At 38.2% G+C, this 23,338-nt stretch overlaps 1 protein-coding gene across 1 annotated transcript in view; it reads left to right on the top strand.

Annotated features, from left to right (window-relative positions):
- Positions 1–23,338, top strand: part of LOC130921708 (cadherin-22-like) — a 514,730-nt gene that overhangs the window by 376,957 nt on the left and 114,435 nt on the right. Inside the window, exon 10 of the mRNA XM_057845921.1 lies at positions 2,092–2,228. Within this exon, the coding sequence (XP_057701904.1) occupies positions 2,092–2,228 (137 nt within the window). The remainder of the gene's footprint in view (positions 1–2,091; positions 2,229–23,338) is intronic.

The following is a 23,338-nucleotide window of genomic DNA, read 5'->3' on the forward strand; positions in this document are numbered from 1 at the left end:
CAACAGTATCTCGGACCTGCCTGGTGTGTTCCTTGGTTTTCATAATGCTCTCTGCACTTTAAACAAAACCCTGAGACTATCACAGAGCAGGTGCATTTATACGGAGACTTGATCACACAAATGGGATTCTATTTATCATCATCGGTCATTTAGGACAACATTGGATCATTCAGAGATCCTCACTGAACTTCTGGAGTGAGTTTGCTGCACTGAAAGTAAAGGGGCCGAATAATATTGCACGCCCCACTTTTCAGTTTTTTATTTGTTAAAAAAGTTTAAATTATCCAATAAATGTTGTTCCACTTCACGATTGTGTCCCACTTGTTGTTGATTCTTGACAAAAAAATTAAATTTCATATCTTTATGTTTGAAGTCTGAAATGTGGCGAAAGGTTGCAAGATTCAAGGGGGCCGAATACTTTTGCAAGGCACTGTAAGTACGTTCAAAAATCTTAAGCGCGCAATTCCGGTGATGCAACGGATTTGGTTTCCCCATTTGTATTATTATTCTCATGTTTCATTTTTTTAGACACCGCATAACTCTGGTTAAGTTTCCCACCAACCTCGTAGAAGCCAAAATGTCTCCAGATGTCTGCTTTCAATGTCTTAGGTGCATCAATAAACTTTCTCGCTCCCTCTTTCTCCGCTTCAGCCATTGTTATGTTATGTCCTATCTCTTAGAGGTCAGATCTTGTGCCCGAACCCGATTAACATTTTGGGCCCAACCCGACCCGTTAAGCATTCACGTTCGGGTCGGATCGGGTCGGGCCGCTGCACCGGACTAAAAAATTATATAAAAAAAAAAAAACACGCACATGAACGCCGTGGCCCGCATGTTTTTTTAATATTAAACTTTCCCGGTGTTATTTGGTTGTGTAAATGCTTTGATAATGATCATAACAATATGTGGACTATTTAAACATTCAGAAAACTTGTGGGTTTTTTTCTGCCAACTGAAAATTCATTACAAAGGACACTTTTATTTATGCACACAAAGGCAACAGAAATGTGATCCTTTTGAATCTCCTCCTCTGTCTGTCTGAAAAACCTTTTTTTTTTTTTTTTATATTAAACTTTCTCAGCGTTATTTTGTTGTGTAAATGCTTTTATAATGATCATAAAAATATGTAGACTATTTAAACATTAAGAAAACTTGCGTTTTTTCTGCCAACTCGAAGAAATGAAAATATATTGCTGCTGCTGCGTTTTTTTTTCCGCGTCACTCCCAAAAAAAAAAAAAAGAAAAAAAAAAAATCGAGTTTTTCGGGCTGGGCCTACAAATCTAGTTAATTGATCGGGCTTCAATACCAGCGGGCCGTGTCGGGTCGGACAGGATTTTTTAGGCCCGATCAAACCTTTATTGCACATATATAGTGGGCTAGGCCTACATTTTACTTTTGTTCTTCATTGCAATTTAGTTGATGTTTTGTTTGCAACTGAAATGATCCCTGGATTGATATTGCGATAAAGATGCTGCTGCGCTACAATATTTTCTTTGTCGTTTTCTTTAATATTTACTTGAATATTTTTATCGATGGGTCGTTGTGACTAAAATACAGTGACTGTTATTACTGATTTTGCACAGGAGTTCAGATGTTGCACTGTGTGAAAGGCTGCCACTATGTGTAAAAAAAAAAAAAAAAAAAAAGAGAAAGCCCTGGTCTCATTCAAAGCACTAATTAAATGCTGTGATCTGTTTTTTTGTTTTTGTTTTTTGAATATATATATCTGAAAGTATTTTCATTTGACTTCAACCAGGACTGACACAAGAGCCAATAAAAAGTTGTTTAATGTCTGACCACTTGTGTTGCCTCATGATTCACAAAAAATATGCTTTGCTTTAGAATTTTAATGCATCCCAGGCTTTAATGCATCGCGATGCATTGCCGAATCGAACCGAATCGAATCGTGACCCTCTGAATCGAATCAAACAGAATCGAACTGTGGTGCTCCGAATCGTAATCGAATCGAATCGTGAGGGCAGTACGGATGCACACCTCTAAAAGCTACCAATAGCAATTTCTCCGGAAATTGCATTGTCTAGTTAGAACGTATTTTTCCATTTATTGTAAGTTGTGTTTGTTTTCTCCAGGTTTTCCATTGATCGCACCACCGACCAGGACATGATCTTCCACATCGATCCCAATTCGGGTGCCATCACACTGGACAAGATTCTGGACCGCGAGACTGCCGGCTGGCATAATATCACCGTAAAGGCTGAGGAAACTGGTAGGAAACTATATTTTTTATCTTATATTTCTTGGTCAAGTATGTCTGTAGTTATAGTTAGGGCCAGTATGTCTGCCAATTAGGGCTACCACGATTATTTGACTACTCAACAGGGTTTTCACATCAATCGACAACTGTAATCAAGAGTCAATGAATCATTTAGAGACCTTAACCTTAAAATTTGTCCAAAACGATCCATTTTATTTTTTTTTCAAAAAGCCCTTAATGCCACAATTTACATTTAACATATGGCGGAAAACATTCCATGTCCCAATAGTTAGCTTCTGCAGCTGAGGGTTGGACCGCCAAGGCCCCCGCCTTTGGCTGCTGCCCAACTCTCTGCGCACCCGACCCCTTTGGCCCCTCCCACAGGTGGTGAGCCCATGGGAAGGGGAACCCATGTTGCCTTTTCGGGCTGTGCCCGGCCGGGCCCCATGGGGACAGGCCCGGCCACCAGATGCTTGCTTTCGAGCCCCACCTCCAGGCCTGGCTCCAGAGGGGGGCCCCGGTAACCCGCGTCCGGGCAAGGGAAACCTGAGTCCATTAATATTATTCATCATAAGGGGTCTTGTGAGTCATGCTTTGTCTGGCCCCTCACCTAGGACCTGTTTGCCATGGGTGACCCTGCCAGGGGCTTAAAGCCCCAGACAACATAGCTCCTAGGATCATTGGGACACGCAAACCCCTCCACCACGATAAGGAGGAGGGTCTTGTTCACGAGTGAGGGTGGGAGGGAGCGGGAGATTGACAGGCGCATCGGTGCAGCGTCTGCAGTGATGCGGACTCTGCACCGGTCCGTTGTGGTGAAGAAGGACCTGAGTCAAAAGGCGAATCTCTTGATTTACCAGTCGATCTACGTTCCTACCCTCACCTATGGTCACGAGCTGTGGGTCGTGACCGAAAGAACAAGATCCCGGATACAAGCGGCCGAAATGAGTTTCCTCCGCAGGGTGTCCGGGCTCTCCCTTAGAGATAGGGTGAGAAGCTCGGTCATCCGGGAGGGGCTTGGTGTCGAGCCGCTACTCCTCCGCGTTGAGAGGAGCCAGTTGAGGTGGCTCGGGCATCTGGTTCGGATGCCTCCTGGACGCCTCCCTGGAGAGGTGTTCCGGGCATGTCCCACCGGCAGGAGGCCCCGGGGTCGACCCAGGACACGCTGGAGACATTATGTCACTCGACTGGCCTGGGAACGCCTTGGAATCCCGCCGGAGGAGCTGGCTGAAGTGGCTGGGGAGAGGGAAGTCTGGGCTTCCCTGCTAAAGCTGCTGCCCCCGCGACCCGACCCCGGACTAAGCGGAAGATAATGGATGGATGGATGGATGGATGGATGGATGGATGGATGGATGGATGGATGGATGGATGGATGGATGGATGGATGGATGGATGGATGGATATGGCGGAAAACACAGACAACACTGAAAAAGAAGTTTCTGCTCCTGCACCCTTCTTTGAAATAAACTGCTGTATTTTAAGCCAAAAGAACTGTTGTGTTTGATAGAATAATATGCCTATATGCTGCCATAGCAGATTCATGGCGCACTAAGCCCCCAAACTATTTTTCATTCGTCCGTTTTACCCTGGAAACCCCTCGTTTACAGATGTCGCGCAACCGCTTTTGTTTCAACCAAGCCATAAAAAGAAGGTAAGTAATTACCGTATTTTTCGGACTATAAGTCGCACTTGAGTATAAGTCGCACCAGCCATAAAATGCCCAACGAAGAGGAAAAAAAACCATATATCAGTCGCACCAGAGTATAAGTCGCATTTTGGGGGGAAATTTACTTGATAAAATCCAACACATAGAACAGATATGTCATCTTGAAAGGCAATTTAATCTAAAAATACAATAGAGAACAACATGCTGAATAAGTGTACAGTGTGATAATGTTACATGATGCATGAATAACAAAATGCGAATGTACTGTCCTCTAGAGGTGGGAATCTTTGGGCACCTAACGATTACGATTCAGAGGCTACGATTCGATTATAAATTAATAATAATTAATTATTGTTAAACCCGCCGCTATTAGCTGCTTTTAATGTTTTGTACATTAGTTATAAAAACTGTAAAAAAAAAAAAAAAAAAAAAAAAAAAGCCTCGCAGGCTTAAATAAACGACTATTTCAGTATCAAGTTAACAGTTAAAAACAATAAATAATATACTCAAATCCCCATTCTGTATCAGCAGCTTTAAACTACATTCAATTAATTTAATGTTGTGAATCAACCGTTAAAGTTGTTAAAATTGCTCCCGTTATTCCATAATTTCCCTTTTGTCTACTTTCGACATGTGAAAGTTTTAAAACTATTTTAAAGATAGATTCAAGTCAATATTTTACCGATTTAGGAGTATTTTAGATAAAAAGTTAATTAGGTTCACTACAACAGCCTTGCAGGGAAGTCTACTGCTTTAAGATGGCGGCCGTTTACTAACGCCCGCATCCAGCTTCCTGTACATGTGCTGCTAAAGCCACCGAGTCTATGTTGCATCTGGTCCTATATGAATATGATATCTACCGTAACCAGTGTGTAATCTGATTACTTTCTTCAGTAACGAGTAATCTAACGCGTTCATTTTTCCAAGCCAGTAATCCGATTAGTTTCCCTAGTGCCTGTGCGTTACTATTTTGTCTTTGCCTCATAATGTATGTAGAATGAAGAATACTGTAGTCATGTACGAAGAACATTTCTCGTCAGGGGAAAAAAAAACGGGTCACGTGTGTTACGATGCTGTTTGAGGCTGTCTGCCACGGCGGTCAACAACATAGCATTCTGACGAGGCAGCGAGGCTAACAGTGAAAGGCAGGATATATACTGCAAATGGATGCCTTTGCTCACTGGAAATACAGCCATTACTTCACATTTCTGTCCAGTGAAGATGACAAAAATATCTCCGTGCGTTGCAAACTTTGCGCTGGCTGAAAAAGACTGTCGGCCGCAAAAAACTCTACATTCAATTCAACAAGGAAGCACTTGGAATTACAGGACAACGCGGAATTACAGGACAACGCGACAAAACTCGAAACAAAGTTTGTAACCAGCCTTTATGCACATCTTATTGTCAGTGTTTGTAACCATAGGCGGAGTTTTACTTTTGTGGGGCTGGGGGCAAAGCATGTTGATGACTGAAACAAAAGTCAAAAGTTTGGACACACCTAAACATTTTTATGTTTTATATATTTTCACTACTATTGTAAATCCTCTCTGAATACATCAAAACTATGAACGAACATGTGGAATGGCAAAAAAAAGTGAAATAACTGAAAACGGGTTTTATATTGTACATTCTTCAAAGTATCCACCTTTAGGGTGTCGCCAAACTTTTGGCCAATACTGTATATATACATATATATAAAACTGTTCAAGCTCAGTTGTTGTTGGTTGCGTTTGAAAGCTTAGGTTTACAGATATTCTAAATACCCATCTTGCTTCCAACAGGTGTAGTTTTGGCTTAGCAAAGCAAAAGCTAGTGTCTTAGGTGCTAGTCACATGATCTGCTCGAAAAATTATTTTGACCCATTATGAAATACGTTGTAGGATTCTTGTTCATTTCATTAATTTTTGTTGTTTGTTTTATTGCTTTACAACTTTTATAGACAATATTTTAACAGCTAGGTCTTTATTTTAAAGGGGAAGTTCAGAATTTTTGACATTAGGCTTTATCTTGGCGTTAGCGGGGGTTTATTTAGTTGTTGGAGTTGATTTGAACAAATTCCGTGCAGTTTGTCAGTTATTTGTTAGTTCATCTTATATAGCGCTTTTCCACCTTTCAAGGCGCTCAAAGCGCTTTACACTATCTCACTATTCACCTTCTGGTGACGCAGCACCAGGAGCAACATGGGGTTCAGTATCTTGCTCAAGGATACTTAGGCAAGTTCATCAGGGCGAAGAATCGAACCCACAACCTCTGGGTTGGGGGGACAACTACTCTGCCACGCCACCCCTATGGTGGTTGAAATCAACTCCATCGACTAATTAAACCCCCGCTAACTCAAAGATTAAGCCTTATGTGAAAAATTCAGTTACATGTGATGACATTTTTTTGTTGTCATTTTTATGTCCAGGCAGCAAAAGGAGAAAAATTGGTAAAAAAAGTAACTGACAAGTTACTTTTAAAGTAACTTAGTTACTTTGATAATAAAGTAATCGGTGAAGTAACTAGATTACTTTTTTTGCGGTGTAATCAGTAATCAGTAATAATTAAATTACTTTTTTAAGTAATCTGTGACAACACTGACCGTAACATTATGTGGACGTACTTTGTAGCAGCTGTCGACAGCAGTCAGGTATGTTGCTGGGGTTTTTTTATCTCGCGGCATGAGTTGAGCTAGAGCCGTGAGTTGAGCATTGGCATTACCCGAGGGGCCTGGTAGTGACAAGCATAATGTTTAGCTACTCTCGCTCCGTTCCTCATTGCGTCCGAAGACCGCGCAGCGCGCTGAGTGTGTTTTACTTCCGCTTTACTTGACATATTTCAATAATCGGAATTTGGATGTTTGTGAATCGTTCTCGAATCTTCCACGGCCGAATCGCGAATAATCTAAGAATCGGAAATTTCGCACACCTCTACTGTCCTCACTAGGACGCTACGGCCCGGTCCTGGCTATACAGCGAGCTGAACTCCCAAATGACAATGCTGGACATATGTATAATTTGCTGACTTTATTTTGGCCGTCCTTATGACACCATCATTTGAAGAGTGAAACTAAAAATAGAAATAAAACAAACCAATTTCATCCTCAATACCAAACAGGTTCGCATTTATTTAAAACATGATAATTAGCTGCTATTACACCAATGACACAAAAGGTTAGCGTGCGTTCACTAGCATTAGCACATCGTTCAAACAACCAGACTACTGGCTCTCAGTGTCCGATCTCGGGTGGAAAACACACAACAACAACAGAAAAGATGATACACACAGGCGTTGCCTCTGTAGAGATATTTTACAAGCATCAATAATGAAAGTAGGTTCGCAGCTGTGTTTCTCTCTCTCGCCCACTCGCTCAGACGCTGCGTAGCTGTCCGTCTTTTTCTGGCGTGTGAGCGCTCTTCTTCGCGTACACAAGTGCGAGTGCGCCCCCACTTGGGCGTGAAAGCACCACATACTAAAAGCATGCATTTCAATATAAAAAAGTCAATAATACAATTGAACACACATTGCTAGAGGCAGAACGCGAAGGTAGCCATAGCTATTAAGTTATTCAGATAACTATAGCATAAAGAACATGCTAACAAGTTTACCAAACCACCAGTGTCACTCCAAAACACCAAAATAACATATGAAATTAAATGATATCATAATGTGTTAATAATTTCACACGAGTCGCTCCAGAGTATAAGTCGCACCCCCAGCCCAACTATGAAAAAAAACTGCCACTTATAGTCCGAAAAATACAGTATATTTATTATTCAAAATGTCTGTCATTTTTAGCTTGGAATCATTAATTGATGTTGAATATTTCGTTGAAAAAAAAAAAAAAAAAAAACTTTTAAATTATCCACTCGCATATTTTAAACATTAATCAATTTACGTCACGATGAAAACATTGGCGTCTGTAAAAAAGTCACGGATATCTACCTCATAAGTATCGCTAAATTGTATTTTTTTCGTTACTGTCACATTTTCCCCAATATTTTATATGATAAATAATCGATCCAGACAAAGAAAATTGGAAAAAAAAAAAAAATTTAAAGGGTAGATATACGTATGAAAATGAAAATGTCTCATATTTCGTTTAAAAAAAGAAAACGAAATTAAAAAATTATTCACTCGCATATTTTAAACTTTTAAACAAATTATGTCACAATGAAAACAATGGCGTCTGTAAAAAAGTCACGCCTACGTATCTACCTCATAACTATTGCTTAATTGTATTTTTTTTTTTGTTAGTGTCGCATTTTCTCCGATATGTTAGATGATAAATAATCAATCCACACAAACAAACAAACAAACAAACAAAAAAAACATTTAAAAGAGTATATATATGAGAAAGAAAATCTCAACCACTCCTTGATGTCTGCGATTTCTGCATCGCGACCCTTGTTATATGACCATGTTTCACCCATAAAATCCCCAGAAAATTCAACTGTGGCCATTCACATCTGTGTCTTGACACTCGATGACACAAGCTACATGGAGTTTTTGGATCGAAACAAGGAGAATATGCTACACTAACAAAAAAAAAATACAATTAAGCGATAGTTATGAGGTAGATATGCGTGACTTTTTTAAAGACGCCATTTTTTCATTGTGACATAATTTGTTTAAAAGTTTAAAATATGCGAGTGAATAATTTTTTCATTTCGTTTTTTTTTTTTTTTTTTTAATGAAATATGAGACATCAATTAATGATTCTAAGCTAAAAATGACAGACATTTTGAAAAAGAAATATAATTAATTACCTTAATTTTATGGCTGGGTTGAAACAGAAGCGGTAGCGTGACATCTGTAAATGGGGGTTTTCAGGGTAAAACGGGCAAATTTAAAAATAGTTTAGGCTTAAAATACAGCAGTTTCTTTTAAAGATGAGTGCAAGAGCAGAAACTGCTTTTTCAGTCTTGTCTGTGTTTTCCGCCATATATTTTTTAAATGCCCTCCTGTTCAAAATGTTTTTTCCCCCAGAAAATTGACATTTTAAGCTTTCCAATGGTGTGTCACACGTGCATATCGGACAATTTTGAAATTTGGACAAATTGTGGGTCTCAGACCGGAACTTCAAGTATTTTCCGCCATATACGGTGTTACGTCTACATTTAAATTTAATTCATTTCAGGACCTATAGATATATTTTTTACTTTCACTCATAACTAAGGCATTGCTAAGTGAACCGTGATTGAAGTTATTTGTACTGACCTTTAAAAAACCGTCCTAAATGTCATCTCTCCATGTCAGCGTAATTATTCCTACAGGGTAGAGCTTTTTACATTTATATTCACGTTGTGATTGCAATGGACGTTATTCCATCTCAATTCATGTAGGATAACCTGTGAGGTAGCGCCTGACTGACAGGAGACACTATCCGTTTTTATATTGGCCATCAAAGGCTCCCCGTCGAACTATTTCCTTCTACTCTGTTTTGAGTGTCTGGTTAGGTTGACATAAAAGCGAATCATTCTCCTCTTTGAAATCTATGCACTCTGCTAGCTTGTACAAACTTAAAATTGAAGCATATATTGCTTGTCTGGAAGTTAGAATTGCCGCGATCATTGACTCGTCTCATCCACGCGGCTTTTGGAAATAAGCTACCGACGCTTGCTGACACCCTCATGAGCCGGGTATCAGACAATCTGAAATCGCTGCCGTCATTATCTACTAAAGCTCCTCAATAGGGCAACAGTAAGACGACATAATGGGTCTTTATTCCCTAATAGCTTTAGTGCAATTTAGATTTAAACAGCTAACCGCTACCTTTTGTGCTGATGAGAAAATTCTGATCTTAAAGAGATCCATACGGTCGACTACGTTTAATATTGAGCATTTTAGGCCATCGTTAGAGATGAAATGAGATGTATTGTATTTTTTCACTCATAGACATACTGTTATATAACCTGGCACGGCAGACTGATTGTTCGTTATATTCACAAGGAATATATTCCACATATCATTCTGGGAAAGAGCCAGTCACCAATCGAGACCTATTTCATGTAGGGCTGTCCCAAACGACTAATTTTCTCCCGATTAGTCAGCCGACTATTTTCACGATTAGTCGACTAATCTAATAATTAAATTTTTTTTTTTTTTTTTTTTTTTTTACTAATTTAGCAATGAAATTTTGGTTGACGCTTATGAATTCACATAAACGTATTGGAACACTTACATTTTTTTATTAAAGTACAAATAAAAACGTAAATAACAATAATAAATCACAAATAAACAATGAGTTCAAATGCTAATAGAATTAACTAGCGCAAAAGAATGGAATGTAAACAGATTCAGAACACTGACTTCGCCTTTCCAACATGATTCAAAACAGTTCTTAAAGGGATCTTCTATTTTTAAGACAAGTAATTCTTAAAAGATAAATGTTAGTATGAGTTATAATAATTTGATATTAAAACCCCTCTTAATGTTTTTGTTTTAATAAAGTTTGTAAAATTATTTGAAGTGATAGGTCGCCATTCTTGTTACGTCGCAGTGCATGACGTCACTGGCCCCGAATGCCGAAATTCCAGCTTGTCACTCGTTAGCTTTCCCAACATGTCGTCAGTTCTACCCTTCCTATTTGAACCAGATATGAAAAGTGAAGAGCAGGACAGCACTGTCGGTCGTTCACAAGACGAGCTTCAGGGAAAAATGCATGCAGCAAATACCTGATAAGACAAAAGTTGGGCAAAACTGGTGATGCGAGAGTGTCCTGTTGGGAACTCCGGTTGGGAGCGAGAGTGCATGCTGTTGGGATTCGGGAACTCCGGTTTTATTAGCAGATATTCAAGGTAAGCATATTGCATTTTCAAACGTTTTCCCAATATAATTATATAGATTGTTAGCGTCCAGAGTTGTCGTGTGCGTGTGCTTTACATACAGTACAGGCCAAAGAGCACACATTTTGTAATCCAGGTCTTGTACGTTGTAACGCGTGGTGGCTAGGATACGTGTATAAAAGTACCAGAAAGGGGAGAAGCTTCCACTTATACACATTTATTCACAAAAAATAATATTTCCATCTTGACCACTCTTCACTCGGGAGCTCAGCAGTACGCAAACACGCATTCCCTGACGAACTCCATGTCAGAGTCAATGTCGTCACTGTAGCGTGCCATAGTGCTTTAATTATTTAGTATGATTTGGGGAAATCTCCCACGAAGAATAGTCAACAAAAAAGATAGCAATACTAATTCAAATCCGCGTTTTTTACTCACTCGAAGATCCAGGAATTAGACCGATCCCTTGGCAATATCGCAGCCGCGATTAGGCCGTCGATTCCACAAAATGGACTGATCCGAAAAGCCGCTGTGGGACCGACGAATAAAAATAAATGGACAGATCCAAAACGCGATGGGACCCTTACTTGACTGAGGATCCAGGAAAAATGTTCGGGCGCCAGTTGTAACGCGTGGTGGGTAGGAAACATGCATAAAGGGACCAAAAAGGCGGAGAAGCGTCCACTTATGCACATTTATTCACTAAAAACAATAATTCCACCTTGACCACTCACTTCACTCCCCTTTTTTGCATTTGACTGGAAATTGCATCCAAAAGCAGCACATAGTGGCATTTTACTTCGCAAGTTTAGGCAGCAATAAGCAATTGTTGAACACGCTACACATTTGGAAAGATACCAATGACGAATCACTGCGAGCCCGCAAACCATGGCGCCAACTAACGGTCAAAATATGGACTAAATATTATAAAATATTGCCATTGATTTAACATTTTATGTGTTTCTAACAACATATTTTAGTGGAAGAGAACAATTGTGGTTTATTAGAGCCTACATGTACTTAAATCAGAGGATCACTTTAAAAAAACACCTAGCATTAATATTATAGTATAGTACTATATATAATAGTATTATAATAATTATAATAATTATTTGTTGCCAATCAGATTTTTCATCAAGGGTGTCATTTTAAAGGTATCCTTAGTGTAGAATCTGAATTCTGACGTATGTGGGATTAACTCCAGAAATCGCTATTTATATGACGAACATGACATGCTTTTATTTTTTAAATGTTCACCGGAAGTACGTTCACCAAACCGCTAACTTCAGCTTTACACTCCGCAAAAAAAGCACTTTGTGTCATTGCATGTAGTGTCAGTATTAGATTTTTTTTGTCATTTTTTTTCGTTTGCAAATGCTGTTAACCAGCGATTTTTCATGTTTGAAGTGTCACCTTTTAACCGCAAGTTTGCTTTCATGAGACGACTGCCAGTGTTTTATAGCAGGCTAAAGTAGGTTGCCTTTTTTCCCCCCATTCACCTGAGTGTAGCAGTGCTAACGTTACAGTGTTTAATATAGATGTGTTTTCTTATTTTGAATGTCTGAACTTTAATCCTTTTATTTTGAAATGTTCACCGGAGGTACGTTCGCTAAACCCCTAACCAAAAGCTTTACACTCCGTAAAAAAACATTCTTCGTCATTGCTTGTGGTGTCACTAATAGATTTTTTTTTTTTTTCGTTAGCAAATGCCGTTAACCAGCTGTTGAGTATTATTGTATGACTGATCGGAACTGTACTGCATTGTTTCGCCACAGGCTGTGCTGTCGTGTATTTTATGTTCCGTGTGAAGAAGAAAGTTAAAAGAGGCATTAGCGGCCTGTTCTCAACGTCTCCCTCACTGCACTTTGGCTCTCATGGAGAGCACGTTCGCTCATGTGTTCAAACTAAACGATAGCCGACGTGCAAAGTAGCAAGTATGCTGTAAAAATAGCGAGCTTAGTGGCGTGAAAAACGCGGGAGAGCTAAGTGAGGCTAACGAACAGCTAAGCGGAGCTAAGCGATGCTAAACGGAGCTAAGCGACTGATACTCAGTCCGTCGTCGTGGAACAGTCCATTGTAGTGCGTGTGTGGGGGGGAGGGATAATATAAATGCAGCATTCAAATGGCTTTCTTTTTTGTTCTGTTATTTGTTTGTTTGGTATGCTGACATAATTATACATGACGAATAGTTGGAGGTGCTGCTGGCTCCGGAGCCCCAAGCCCTTGCTCGTTGGGGCAAGGGCCCCCTACTGGTTGGGGGCCTAAGGCGATCGGCTACTTTGCCTGAATAGTAGATCCGCCTATGGTTACATCGCCGGTGTAGGAACGGAACTAATCCCAGCCAATAAGTTCCTCTTACAGAGAAACCAAACAATTGCAACAACACCATTCAAAAGTCTTATTTCCATAATACGTCCTGTTTAAGACGCCAGATGGTCCAGGGTCAACTTGTCTAAGGACATTGTTAAACCCAGAGTCTCGCGCCGTGACCTTTAATTACGCCGCTCGTCCTTCAGCAACCTTTGAACTATTGTATCTCCACTATTGGACAAGTGACAAGAGCTTTGCCACCGCGTTCGCCAGTCTTAAACCCCAGGATTAACCCAGACTACGAAAGTGCAAGATCCACACTAAATGTCAGCGACTGTTCCTTCTCCCTGTTCATATTCATCCAATTAAAAGTTCTTCTCACCGAACTCGCGTTTAACACTTTCCCTAACACGTCAGGGTAAGTTAGACTGACATATAATTTTCTGATAGCAAGTATGATATCACGTAGCTAGAATACTTTTTTTTTTTTTTCATTTTGCTTCTTCTTACCCAGACAGGTTGGTTCACCCCGAGGATAGATAGACAGATACAGATGTAGTTGGAAAGTCTTTATCTCTTGCAGTGTTGAAGGGAAAAAGTAAATTCACTGCAGCATAAATTGTCTGAACGGCAAATAAATTTACACAGTTGGGGTTCTTTTTTTTAGCATCAAAACATGATTTTGCTCAACTCTTAAATCGTTGACGCACAAGCGCCAGATTTTTAGTCGTGTATAAGCGTGTTTGTTACTGAAATACAAAAAAAAAAATAGGTAACAGGAAGAAAAATAAGCATTTACTCAAACACTTAGCCTTGAAATGATAATAAATAAATTAGGGCTGTCAAAATGATCGCGTTAACGCGCGGTAATTAATTTTTTAAATTAATCACGTTAAAATAGTTGACGCAATTAACGCACATATCCCGCTCAGACAGTATTCTGCCTTTAGGTAAGTTTCACAGCAAGGCTTTTTGTGCTGTCTAACAGCAAACTCTTGTGGTCGCTTTGCGACATGGTTTATTGTTTTCTTGCCAGTTCAATATGGCTGCACGGCGTCTCGGGCTGATAATGTTGTGCTTAAATGATCCTTGGACAAGATTTGTCCGTAAGTATGGTTGTTGTAAAGAATGTACATATTATGTTAGTAAGCGAAATGTTATATTTTTTGTATGAGACGCTTTTTGTTTATGTGTAGTGAACCTGTATAGCGTGCTAAGCTAACGTTGTTGGTAATGCAATGCTTGTGTACTTTTTGGGGGAGTTTTACGACGGTCTAAAGAGGACAATAGTTTAAGGCCATTTTATTAATAAATCAGATGAAAAAGGAAGAAGTCTGATTATTAAGGCGTCGCTCACTAGCTGTCTAGCTTTGGAAAAAGTAGACGCTTCGGAGTAAGGACAGCATAGACATATTTAAATGACAGTAGAGTGAAATGCTCACTATAGTCCTTATATACGTATGTTGAATGTATATATTAGGGTGACCAAACGTCCTCTTTTGCCTGGATAAGTCCTACTTTCACGGAGTGTCCTCGTGGTCCAGGCGGGTTTTATAAATTCATAAAAATGTCCAGTTTTTATGATTTTTTTAAATGATTTTTCACGGGACTAATTTGAAGAGAATCCCTCTGACCGCTGGGTGGCAGCAGTTGACATGGCTCCTACGAGAATGGAGGGAAGTAGTAGTTCTTCTTGTTTTTGTTGGCAGTTTACCCCTATCATGAGGCATTACCGCCATCTACTGGGTTGACGATTTGGCCACAATGCCTGAAGTTTTTAAAAAAAAAAAAAATGTTTATGATAAATACGTATATAATGGCAACTGTTGACTTCTGTCGGAGCTTTGACTGTAAAATCCCGTTTGGCGTCGCATCGGCGCGCTGCCGATGATTGTAAACTTTTATAGCAAAGTTTGATTTTTGCCTCAGCTAGCTATCAGTAAGCTAAACCGCGCTAGGCATTATGGGAAACGTAGTTTTGAACTGCTACGTTTGGAAACATGCTGATTGAATAGTTTGTCAGTTTATTTCGGTTTTTGTTTGTGTGCAATCTAGAACATTGAATGAGAACATCAATTGAATGGGAATAACAATTTGTCAAGGACAATTGTCGTGATAGTAATTTATAAAAATGTTTAGTTGGCACATAGGCTACTGTGTGTATGTGTATTGACTGGACTACATTTCTATGGGTCTGCATTAGATATATATATATATGTAATTTTTTTTTTTTAAGTCATTATTTATTTTTTTTCAAACTGCATTTTTCCATCCAGAGTGAGGGGGCACACTTTGAATATATTAAAGTGATATAGGCATCTTTGAGTGAACTTCGAGTAAAATTCAAGTATCTTGAGGCCGGGCTGAGGCTGTGCTGAGTGTCCTCTTTTTTAGCAATCAAAATATGGTCACCCTAGTATATATCCATCTTGTGTCTTATCTTTCCATTCCAACAATTAATTTTACAGAATATATATATAATTTACATAAAAATATGGCATATTTTATAGATGGTTTGAATTGCGATTAATTGCGATTAATTACGATTAATTAATTTTTAAGCTGCAGTTAACTCGATTAAAAATTTTAATCATTTGACAGCCCTAAAATGAATAAATGCTGTCTGTGGTAAATTTGAATCGAAAAATGCTTAGTAGTGGAAGGAAAAATTATGATTGTGAAATTTACAATCAGTGTTGATTTCGTCAACGATGACGACAACGAAAATATTTCTTCTACAAAAACACTTTTTTCGTGACGCTGAAGAGACAATAACGAGCTTAAAACGTGTTTTGGGGGACTAAAATATAACGAGCATGCCAGTTTTCCTCTGACAAGACCATGCTCACAATGTTTGACATATTAAATACCGAAATTTTCAGACTATAAGCCACTACTTTTTTCCTTCACTTTGAATTCTGCGGCTTATAGTCCAGTGCGGCTTATTTATTGATTTCTTTGGGTTAATAGGTAACACTTTATTTCACAGTGGTGTCATAAAACCGTCATAATAATGACATGGCATAATCATGGGCATTACTAAATGCTTATGACAGATGTCATTAAGCGAGATCCGGCAAATTATGTCACTAACTCCATTTATGTCCTGCTTGGCTCTTTTACATCAATTCAAAAGTGAGATAATTTTCCGGATAACGCTAAATGACATCTGTTTCGTTCATTCATTATGTTGTCATGTCATAGTTATGATTGTCTAAAGAGAGTTTTATGGTGCCACTGTCAAATAAAGTGTTACCATATAAAGTGGGGCAAACAAGTATTTAGTCAACCACCAATTGTGCAAGTTCTCCTACTTGAAAAGATTAGAGAGGCCTGTAATTGTCAACATGGATAAACCTCAACCATGAGAGACAGAATGTGGGAAAAAACTGAAAATCACATTGTTGGATTTTTAAAGAATTTATTTCCAAATTAGAGTGGAAAATAAGTATTTGGTCACCTACAAACAAGCAAGATTTCTGGCTGTCAGAGAGGTCTAACTTCTTCTCCACTCGTTACCTGTATTAATGGCACCTGTTTTAACTCATTATCCGTATAAAAGACACCTGTCCACAATCTCAGTCAGTCACACTCCAAACTCCACTCTGGCCAAGACCAAAGAGTTGTCGAAGTACACCAGAGACAAAATTGTAGACCTGCACCAGGCTGGGAAGACTGAATCTTTAATAGGTAAAACACTTGGTGTAAAGAAATCAACTGTGGGAGCAATTATTAGAACATGGAAGACATAGAAGACCACTGATAATCGGGGCTCCATGCAAGATCTTACCCCGTGGCGTCAAAATGATAACAAGAACGGTGAGCAAAAATCCCAGAACCACACGGGGGGACCTAGTTAATGATCTACAGAGAGCTGGGACCACAGTAACAAAGGCTACTATCAGTAACACAATGCGCCGCCAGGGACTCAAATCCTGCACTGCCAGACGTGTCCCCCTGCTGAAGAAAGTACATGTCCAGGCCCGTCTGCGGTTCGCGAGAGAGCATTTGGATGATACAGAAGAGGACTGGGAGAATGTGTTTTGGTCAGATGAAACCAAAATAGAACTTTTTGGTAGAAACACAGGTTCTCGTGTTAGTATGTACAAGAATATATGTATAAATATCAGGGCTGCCAGAGGATTAACATTTTTAATCGAGTTAATTACAGCTTAAAAATGAATCATAATTAATCGCAATTCAAACCATCTATAAAATATGCCATATTTTTGTGTAAATTATTGTTGGAATGGAAAGATGAGACACAAGACGGATACATACATTCAACATTCTGTACATAAGTACTGTACTTGTTTATTATAACAATAAATCAACAAGATGGCATTAACATTATTAACATTCTGTTAAAGCGATCCATGGATAGAAAGACTTGTAGTTCTTAAAAGATAAATGCTAGTACAAGTTATACAAATTTTATATTATAACCCCTCTTAATGTTTTCGTTTTAATAAAATTTGTAAAATTTTCAATCAAAAAAATAAACTAGTAACCCGCCATTGTTAATATCAATAATTACTTACACAATGCTCATGGGTGCTTAGGCCTATAAAATCAGTCGCACTCAAGCGCCAGCAGAGGGCAGCACAACTCCATAAAACACAATTAACAAGTGGGCAGTTCACTGTACTGTCATTTAAATCTGTCTGAGCGGGGCATGTGCGTTAATTGCATCAAATATTTTAACGTGATTAATTAAAAAATAATAATTACCGCCTGTTAACGCGATAATTTTGACAGCCCTAATATATATATATATATATATATTATTATTATTTTTTTTTTTTTATTCTTCTTCTAATTGTTTTGCACTTTAATAACTGCTCCTTTTTAATTTTAGCCAGTAGAACACACTTTTAACTTTCAAATGTTGTGATTAAAAAAAGCTTCTTTGTTTTTTTTTGTGGTACCGGGGTATGTACCAAACCCTGACTTGTGCGTACTATTTCAACCCTAAGCTGTTCTGTTATCATTTCATTGACACTTGCTTTAGTGTTTCATAGCAAATTTAATGTGCGCCGTTCCACATGATAGTAATAATGATGCCCTCTAATGGCAAAAATAAGTCAATAATTTGGGAATAAACTTTCACCTCTGAAACTTTCACTTCACGGTTTGAAAGAAAGTTGTGTAAGAGCGTGCTTTCGTCAGCCGATATTTCTAGTTGACACCAGCAGTGACCTCAGTTGAACATTTCCTTAAGGTCCAGCTCAGACCTTTTATGGCTATTTTGTATTCAGAAATGTACTTGTAAGAAATCCCAAAGGCTTCACATACTTATTCCCTTGCGCTATTATTTCCAGAAATTCACATTTGGTATTTTTTACATTCTTTATCACAAAGCCAGCCTTCATTTTCAAAAAGAAAAACAAGAATGTCACTCACTAGGTCATGGTCCTGGTAATTTGTAACACCACAAAGCTCTTTTTTCCACAAATACCAGGAGAACAAGGAGGAAAAAAATCAGGCAGAGTGCTTCTGCCGCAAAGGTTACCCGCTTTCCGTAATGCATCACAACTTGTCCCCGTGACAAATTCAATCAAGGGGTCACAACCGCCGGATGACAGACAATTCTCCACTGTGATGTTCCTCTGAAGGCCAGCGACAGCTTAATATATAATACCCGTAATTTCTCCAACAAAACACATGTCCAATTCATTTCGAATGGCAAAATATTTCATATTTCAAAAAGTATCTCCTCCTACATTTTGTATCAATTTCAGTTTTGTATCAATAATTTACATATGTACTTTTTTTTTTTTTAAATAAACAATATTTGCCAAAAGCGTACGGTTGCACCAACATTTGACCAAAAAAAAAATCTGCATTTATTTTCAATGACGCAGTCCATTTCAAACAAATAATAAATAGTATATGACCTGAAATGCCCTGAATTTATCAAGACGTGCCCCTAAGATGAACAGAACGTGAACAATAAACGCCCCAAAATTAACAGAATGTGACCCACAATCAACATGAATAGACACAGAAAATCTCTGAAATCAACAAAAAGTGACCCAGAAATATCCCCAAATTCACAGAAAGTGACCCATAAATGCCACAAAATAATAGGAGGTGACCTGAAAAGCCCCCAAATCAAAACAAGGTCACCCAAAAATGCTGATAAAACCAACAGGATATGATTAAAAAAAAAAAACTGGAAAAAACCCTGAATGTTCCTAAATGTTCAGGGAGTGACCCAAAATCAACAGGGATTTGTCAGTACTCTGTTTTTGTCAAAAATATACAATTTTGCCCCAAAAAATTGACACAAATTTTCCCATACCTTTATAATGGTACATTAAATTCCCACAATACGGAATTTTCAGCTATGTGCTACCCCAAAAAAATTCTCCATCAATGATCATTATTTTTGCCCAAATAAAATAAAAATTAAAAAAAAGAAAACTAATAGGATTTTATCCAAAATGTACAAGAGGTGACCTGTAGGTACACTAGAATTAACAATTGACCCAAAATTTCAAACTATCAGCTGTTTTTGTATTAAAAAAACAAAACAAAAACATACAATTCTACCAAAATTTGACAAGAATTTTCCCACACCTTTCCAATGACACACCCACAAAAATGCTATTTTCAACTCCAAAAATCTCCATCATTGGTCATTATTTTTGACAAAAAAATAAATAATAATAATTGGATATCATCCAAAATGTACAATGGGTGACCTGTAGGTATCCTAAAATTAACAAGAAAGTGACCCCAAACTTTAAATTATCAGCCGTTTTTTTGTCAAAAATCTACATTTCTGCTAAAAGTTGAAAAGAATTTTCCCACACCTTTCCAATAGACCCTACTCACCAACGTCACAGAATGACGTGTCGCTGTATCCGGCCGCCATATTGTCTGTCTCTGTTTGGCCCTATTCTCAATGGTTTCAATTAGTCGTTCAGTTTATAGAGCAATTCATGGAAGCCCTGGTGCTTTCAGACGCTGTAAACTCATTGGATGCGTTGCATAAAAGGGGTTATGTGGAAAAGCTTCAGTCTATCCATTCGCCAGATCCATATTTGATTCCTAAATCGATATTTTTCGACCCGCTGTCTTCGCCCTCTCTGCCTTACATCTGCTACCCTGATATCTCCAACTATCTTGTCCACACAAAATCAGCCTATTCTCACGAAAGTTTGAAAAACTTTAAGAGCAGCACTCTAAGCAACATTACCCTGTGAGATTTCTAAAATGGCGACAATCAAAAAAAAAAAAAAAAAAAAAAAAAGTTGACTGCGATGGCCGACGCTTCAAGGATAGTTGGATATTGGACTATTTCTTCAATAAAACACGCAACAACTGTGTCTGCCTCATTTGCAAAGAGACAGTCGCTGTTTTCAAAGAGTTCGATGTGACTCAATATTACTAAACAAGACACGCTGACATGTACGACAACATTACAGGGAAGATACGCAGCGAGAAATTATAGCAACTTGAAGCTAGTTTATTTTTTCACAGCAGCAGTATTTCGCAAGAGTCCGAGTGTCGAAAGAGAAAGCCACAAAGACGAGACTGTTGAAATTATGAATTTAAAAAAATAATAAAGCAAATGTGACACACAGAAGGGCTTGCTAACATTTGTTTAAATATATTGTTCTATGTAAATCAGCCAATGTAGCCCCCCGCATTTTTACCACACCAAATCTGGCCCCCTTTGCAAAAGGTTTGGACACACCTGTTTAACTGATGATCCTTAGACGAGGCCAGCTTCTTTCACTTGGTACCAGCTAAATATTATTCAAAATGTAATGATGGTGGAAGAAATAAGCATCTTGAATTTGAAACTGTATGTTGTTGGCGATTAGCCTCGCAATGATTTTAATTGTGGTTGTCAGCCCAAAACAGTCTAAATATATATTAAATGCATCTTACCAGATATAAAATGACTACTACATATTCCGTGGTAATCGTTTGGAGCCCAGTTTTCTCGTGGAATTGCAGCAGTCCATCTCGCTCTCCTCTCCGGGTCTCTCGGAATACGGTAGAACTTCAAGTCTCTCCGTCTATCTTCTCTGTTATTGCAACAAACCGCCACACACGCCTTCACCATTTTGATTATTAATGTTAACGAGCAGAAAAACACGCCATAATAGGAGGAATTTACGTAACGGTAATGCATCAACACGACGAGTAGACGGACAATATGGCGCGGAGGCGTGGTTGTGACGTCATGTGAGTAGGGTCTATAGTACATGCAATTCCCACATAAACGTAATTTTAAATTCAGACCTGCCAAAAAATCTCCATCTGTGGTCATTATTTTTGACAAAAAAAAAACCTTAAAATTATCCAAAATTTACATGCGGTGACCTGTAGGTACTCTAAAATTAACAAGTAAGCAACGCAAAATTTCAAACTATCAGCTGTTTTTTGTCAAAAAACATACAATCTAGTAGAATTTGACAAGAATTTTCCTATACCTTTCCAATGGCACATTCAATTCCCACAAAGACTTGGTTTTAAAGTCGGACTTGCCGAGAAAAAAAAAAAAAAAAAAAGTCTCCATTGGTGATCATTATTGTCGACAAAAAAAAAAAAAAATTACAACAAAAACAAAATACATAAATAAATAAACCTGTTGGTAAGCAAAGAGACCCAAAATTTCAAACTGTCAGTTTTTTTTTTTTTGTAAAAAAAAAAAAAAAAACTACATTTCTACCAAAATTTGACGAGAATTTTTCCACACCTTTTCCAATGGCACATTCAATCCCACTAAAAACGTGATTTTAAAAGTCTCCATTGGTGATCATTATTTTTGACCCACCCCCCCCCCCAAAAAAATTAACAGAATTATCCAAAATGTAGAGAAAGTGACCTGTAGGTACCCTATAATTAACAACGCGACCCAAAATTTTAAACTGTCAGCTGTTTTTTGACAAAAAACGTACAATACGACCAAAATATGACAAGAATTTTCCCACACCTTTCCAATGGCACATTGAATTCCCACAAAACCGTGATTTTAGTCTTGAACCTGGCAGAAAAAAAGTCTCCATTAGTGTTCATTATTTTTTACCCCCCCCAAAAAATAAGAAAGTGACCCAAAACTCCAAACTATCAGCCATTTTTTTTGTCAAAAACGTACATTACTCCCAAAATTTCACAAGGATTTTCCTATACTCTTTCTAATGGCCAATTAAACTCCCCGAGAAACATGATTTTAAACTCAGACCTGCCAAAAAAAAAAAGTCTCAATTGGTGATCATTATATTTTACCAAAAAAAAAACGAACAAAAGTTATCCAAATGTTTTTTCAACCCGACCTGCAAATTCCCTAAAATTAACAAGGAAATTGGCCAAAACTTTAAACTATGAGCCATTTTTGTCAAAAATGTACAATTCTGCCAAAATTTGACAATAATTTTCCCATACATTTCCAATAGCTCATTCAACTCCCACAAAAAAGCGATTTTGATCTCAGACCAGCCCAAAAATAATCTGTCGGTGGTCATTATTTTTGACAACAAAAAAAAACCTTCCCTGAACTGGACGAAAATTAACAGGTGGTTATCCAAAATATCCAGGAAGTGACCCAGTAATGCCCCAAAATCACCAGAAAGTCTACCAAAATCAACAGTCAGTGATACAAAAATGCTCTAAAATCAATAGGAAGTGGCCAATGCCCCAAAATGTGCAAGAAGTGACCCCTATGTAACATAAAATTAACAAGTTACCCAAAATGAACTCATTGCCTAGCATTGACAACAATAGAAATCAAATTATTTTAAATTGGTAGTACTGGCTGTGAATCATCATATTTCAGTGTCGTTGACGGCGATAGACGTCCAATCCATTTTGACTGGCGAATGGGGCGTATAAATGAAAGTTCATTCGCCCCTCCGAGTCCAAATTAATAAATGGGAGCTGGCCAAAAGCCACCAAATGAGGCATATAAACGAAAGTTCATTCGCCCCTCCCAGTTGAAATGGATTGGACGTCCACCCCTGTAAATGGCAGACTTTGAGTTAAAAAGTAAGTGACCAAAAATCTACCGCAAGTGACCCATTGAAGAGCAATTTTGTACTCTTGTTTGTTGTTTAACTGAGACTTGTATGGATCAAATACAGTATGTGACATTTGAGTGTTTCAATTGTGCACAGTGGTAGAGTACCTTGACGCAATGTGGAAAATGTCATGACCAAAGGGTGTTGTATGAACATAGTACCCTCTTTTGTAGAAATCAGCAGTCATGTTGTTGTTGATTCCCTTTCAAAAGGTTAAAAAAAACAAGAGAACTGTTCGGTTTCCAGCAGACCACATGGAAGGTCATTCGTTATTTATCTTGGTAGAATTTTTGCCAAGGATTTTATTTCCTCTAGAAGCGCATCTAGAACTAAAAAATGCAATTT

Source organism: Corythoichthys intestinalis, chromosome 9, assembly GCF_030265065.1.
Source record: "Corythoichthys intestinalis isolate RoL2023-P3 chromosome 9, ASM3026506v1, whole genome shotgun sequence".
NCBI lineage: Eukaryota > Metazoa > Chordata > Actinopteri > Syngnathiformes > Syngnathidae > Corythoichthys > Corythoichthys intestinalis.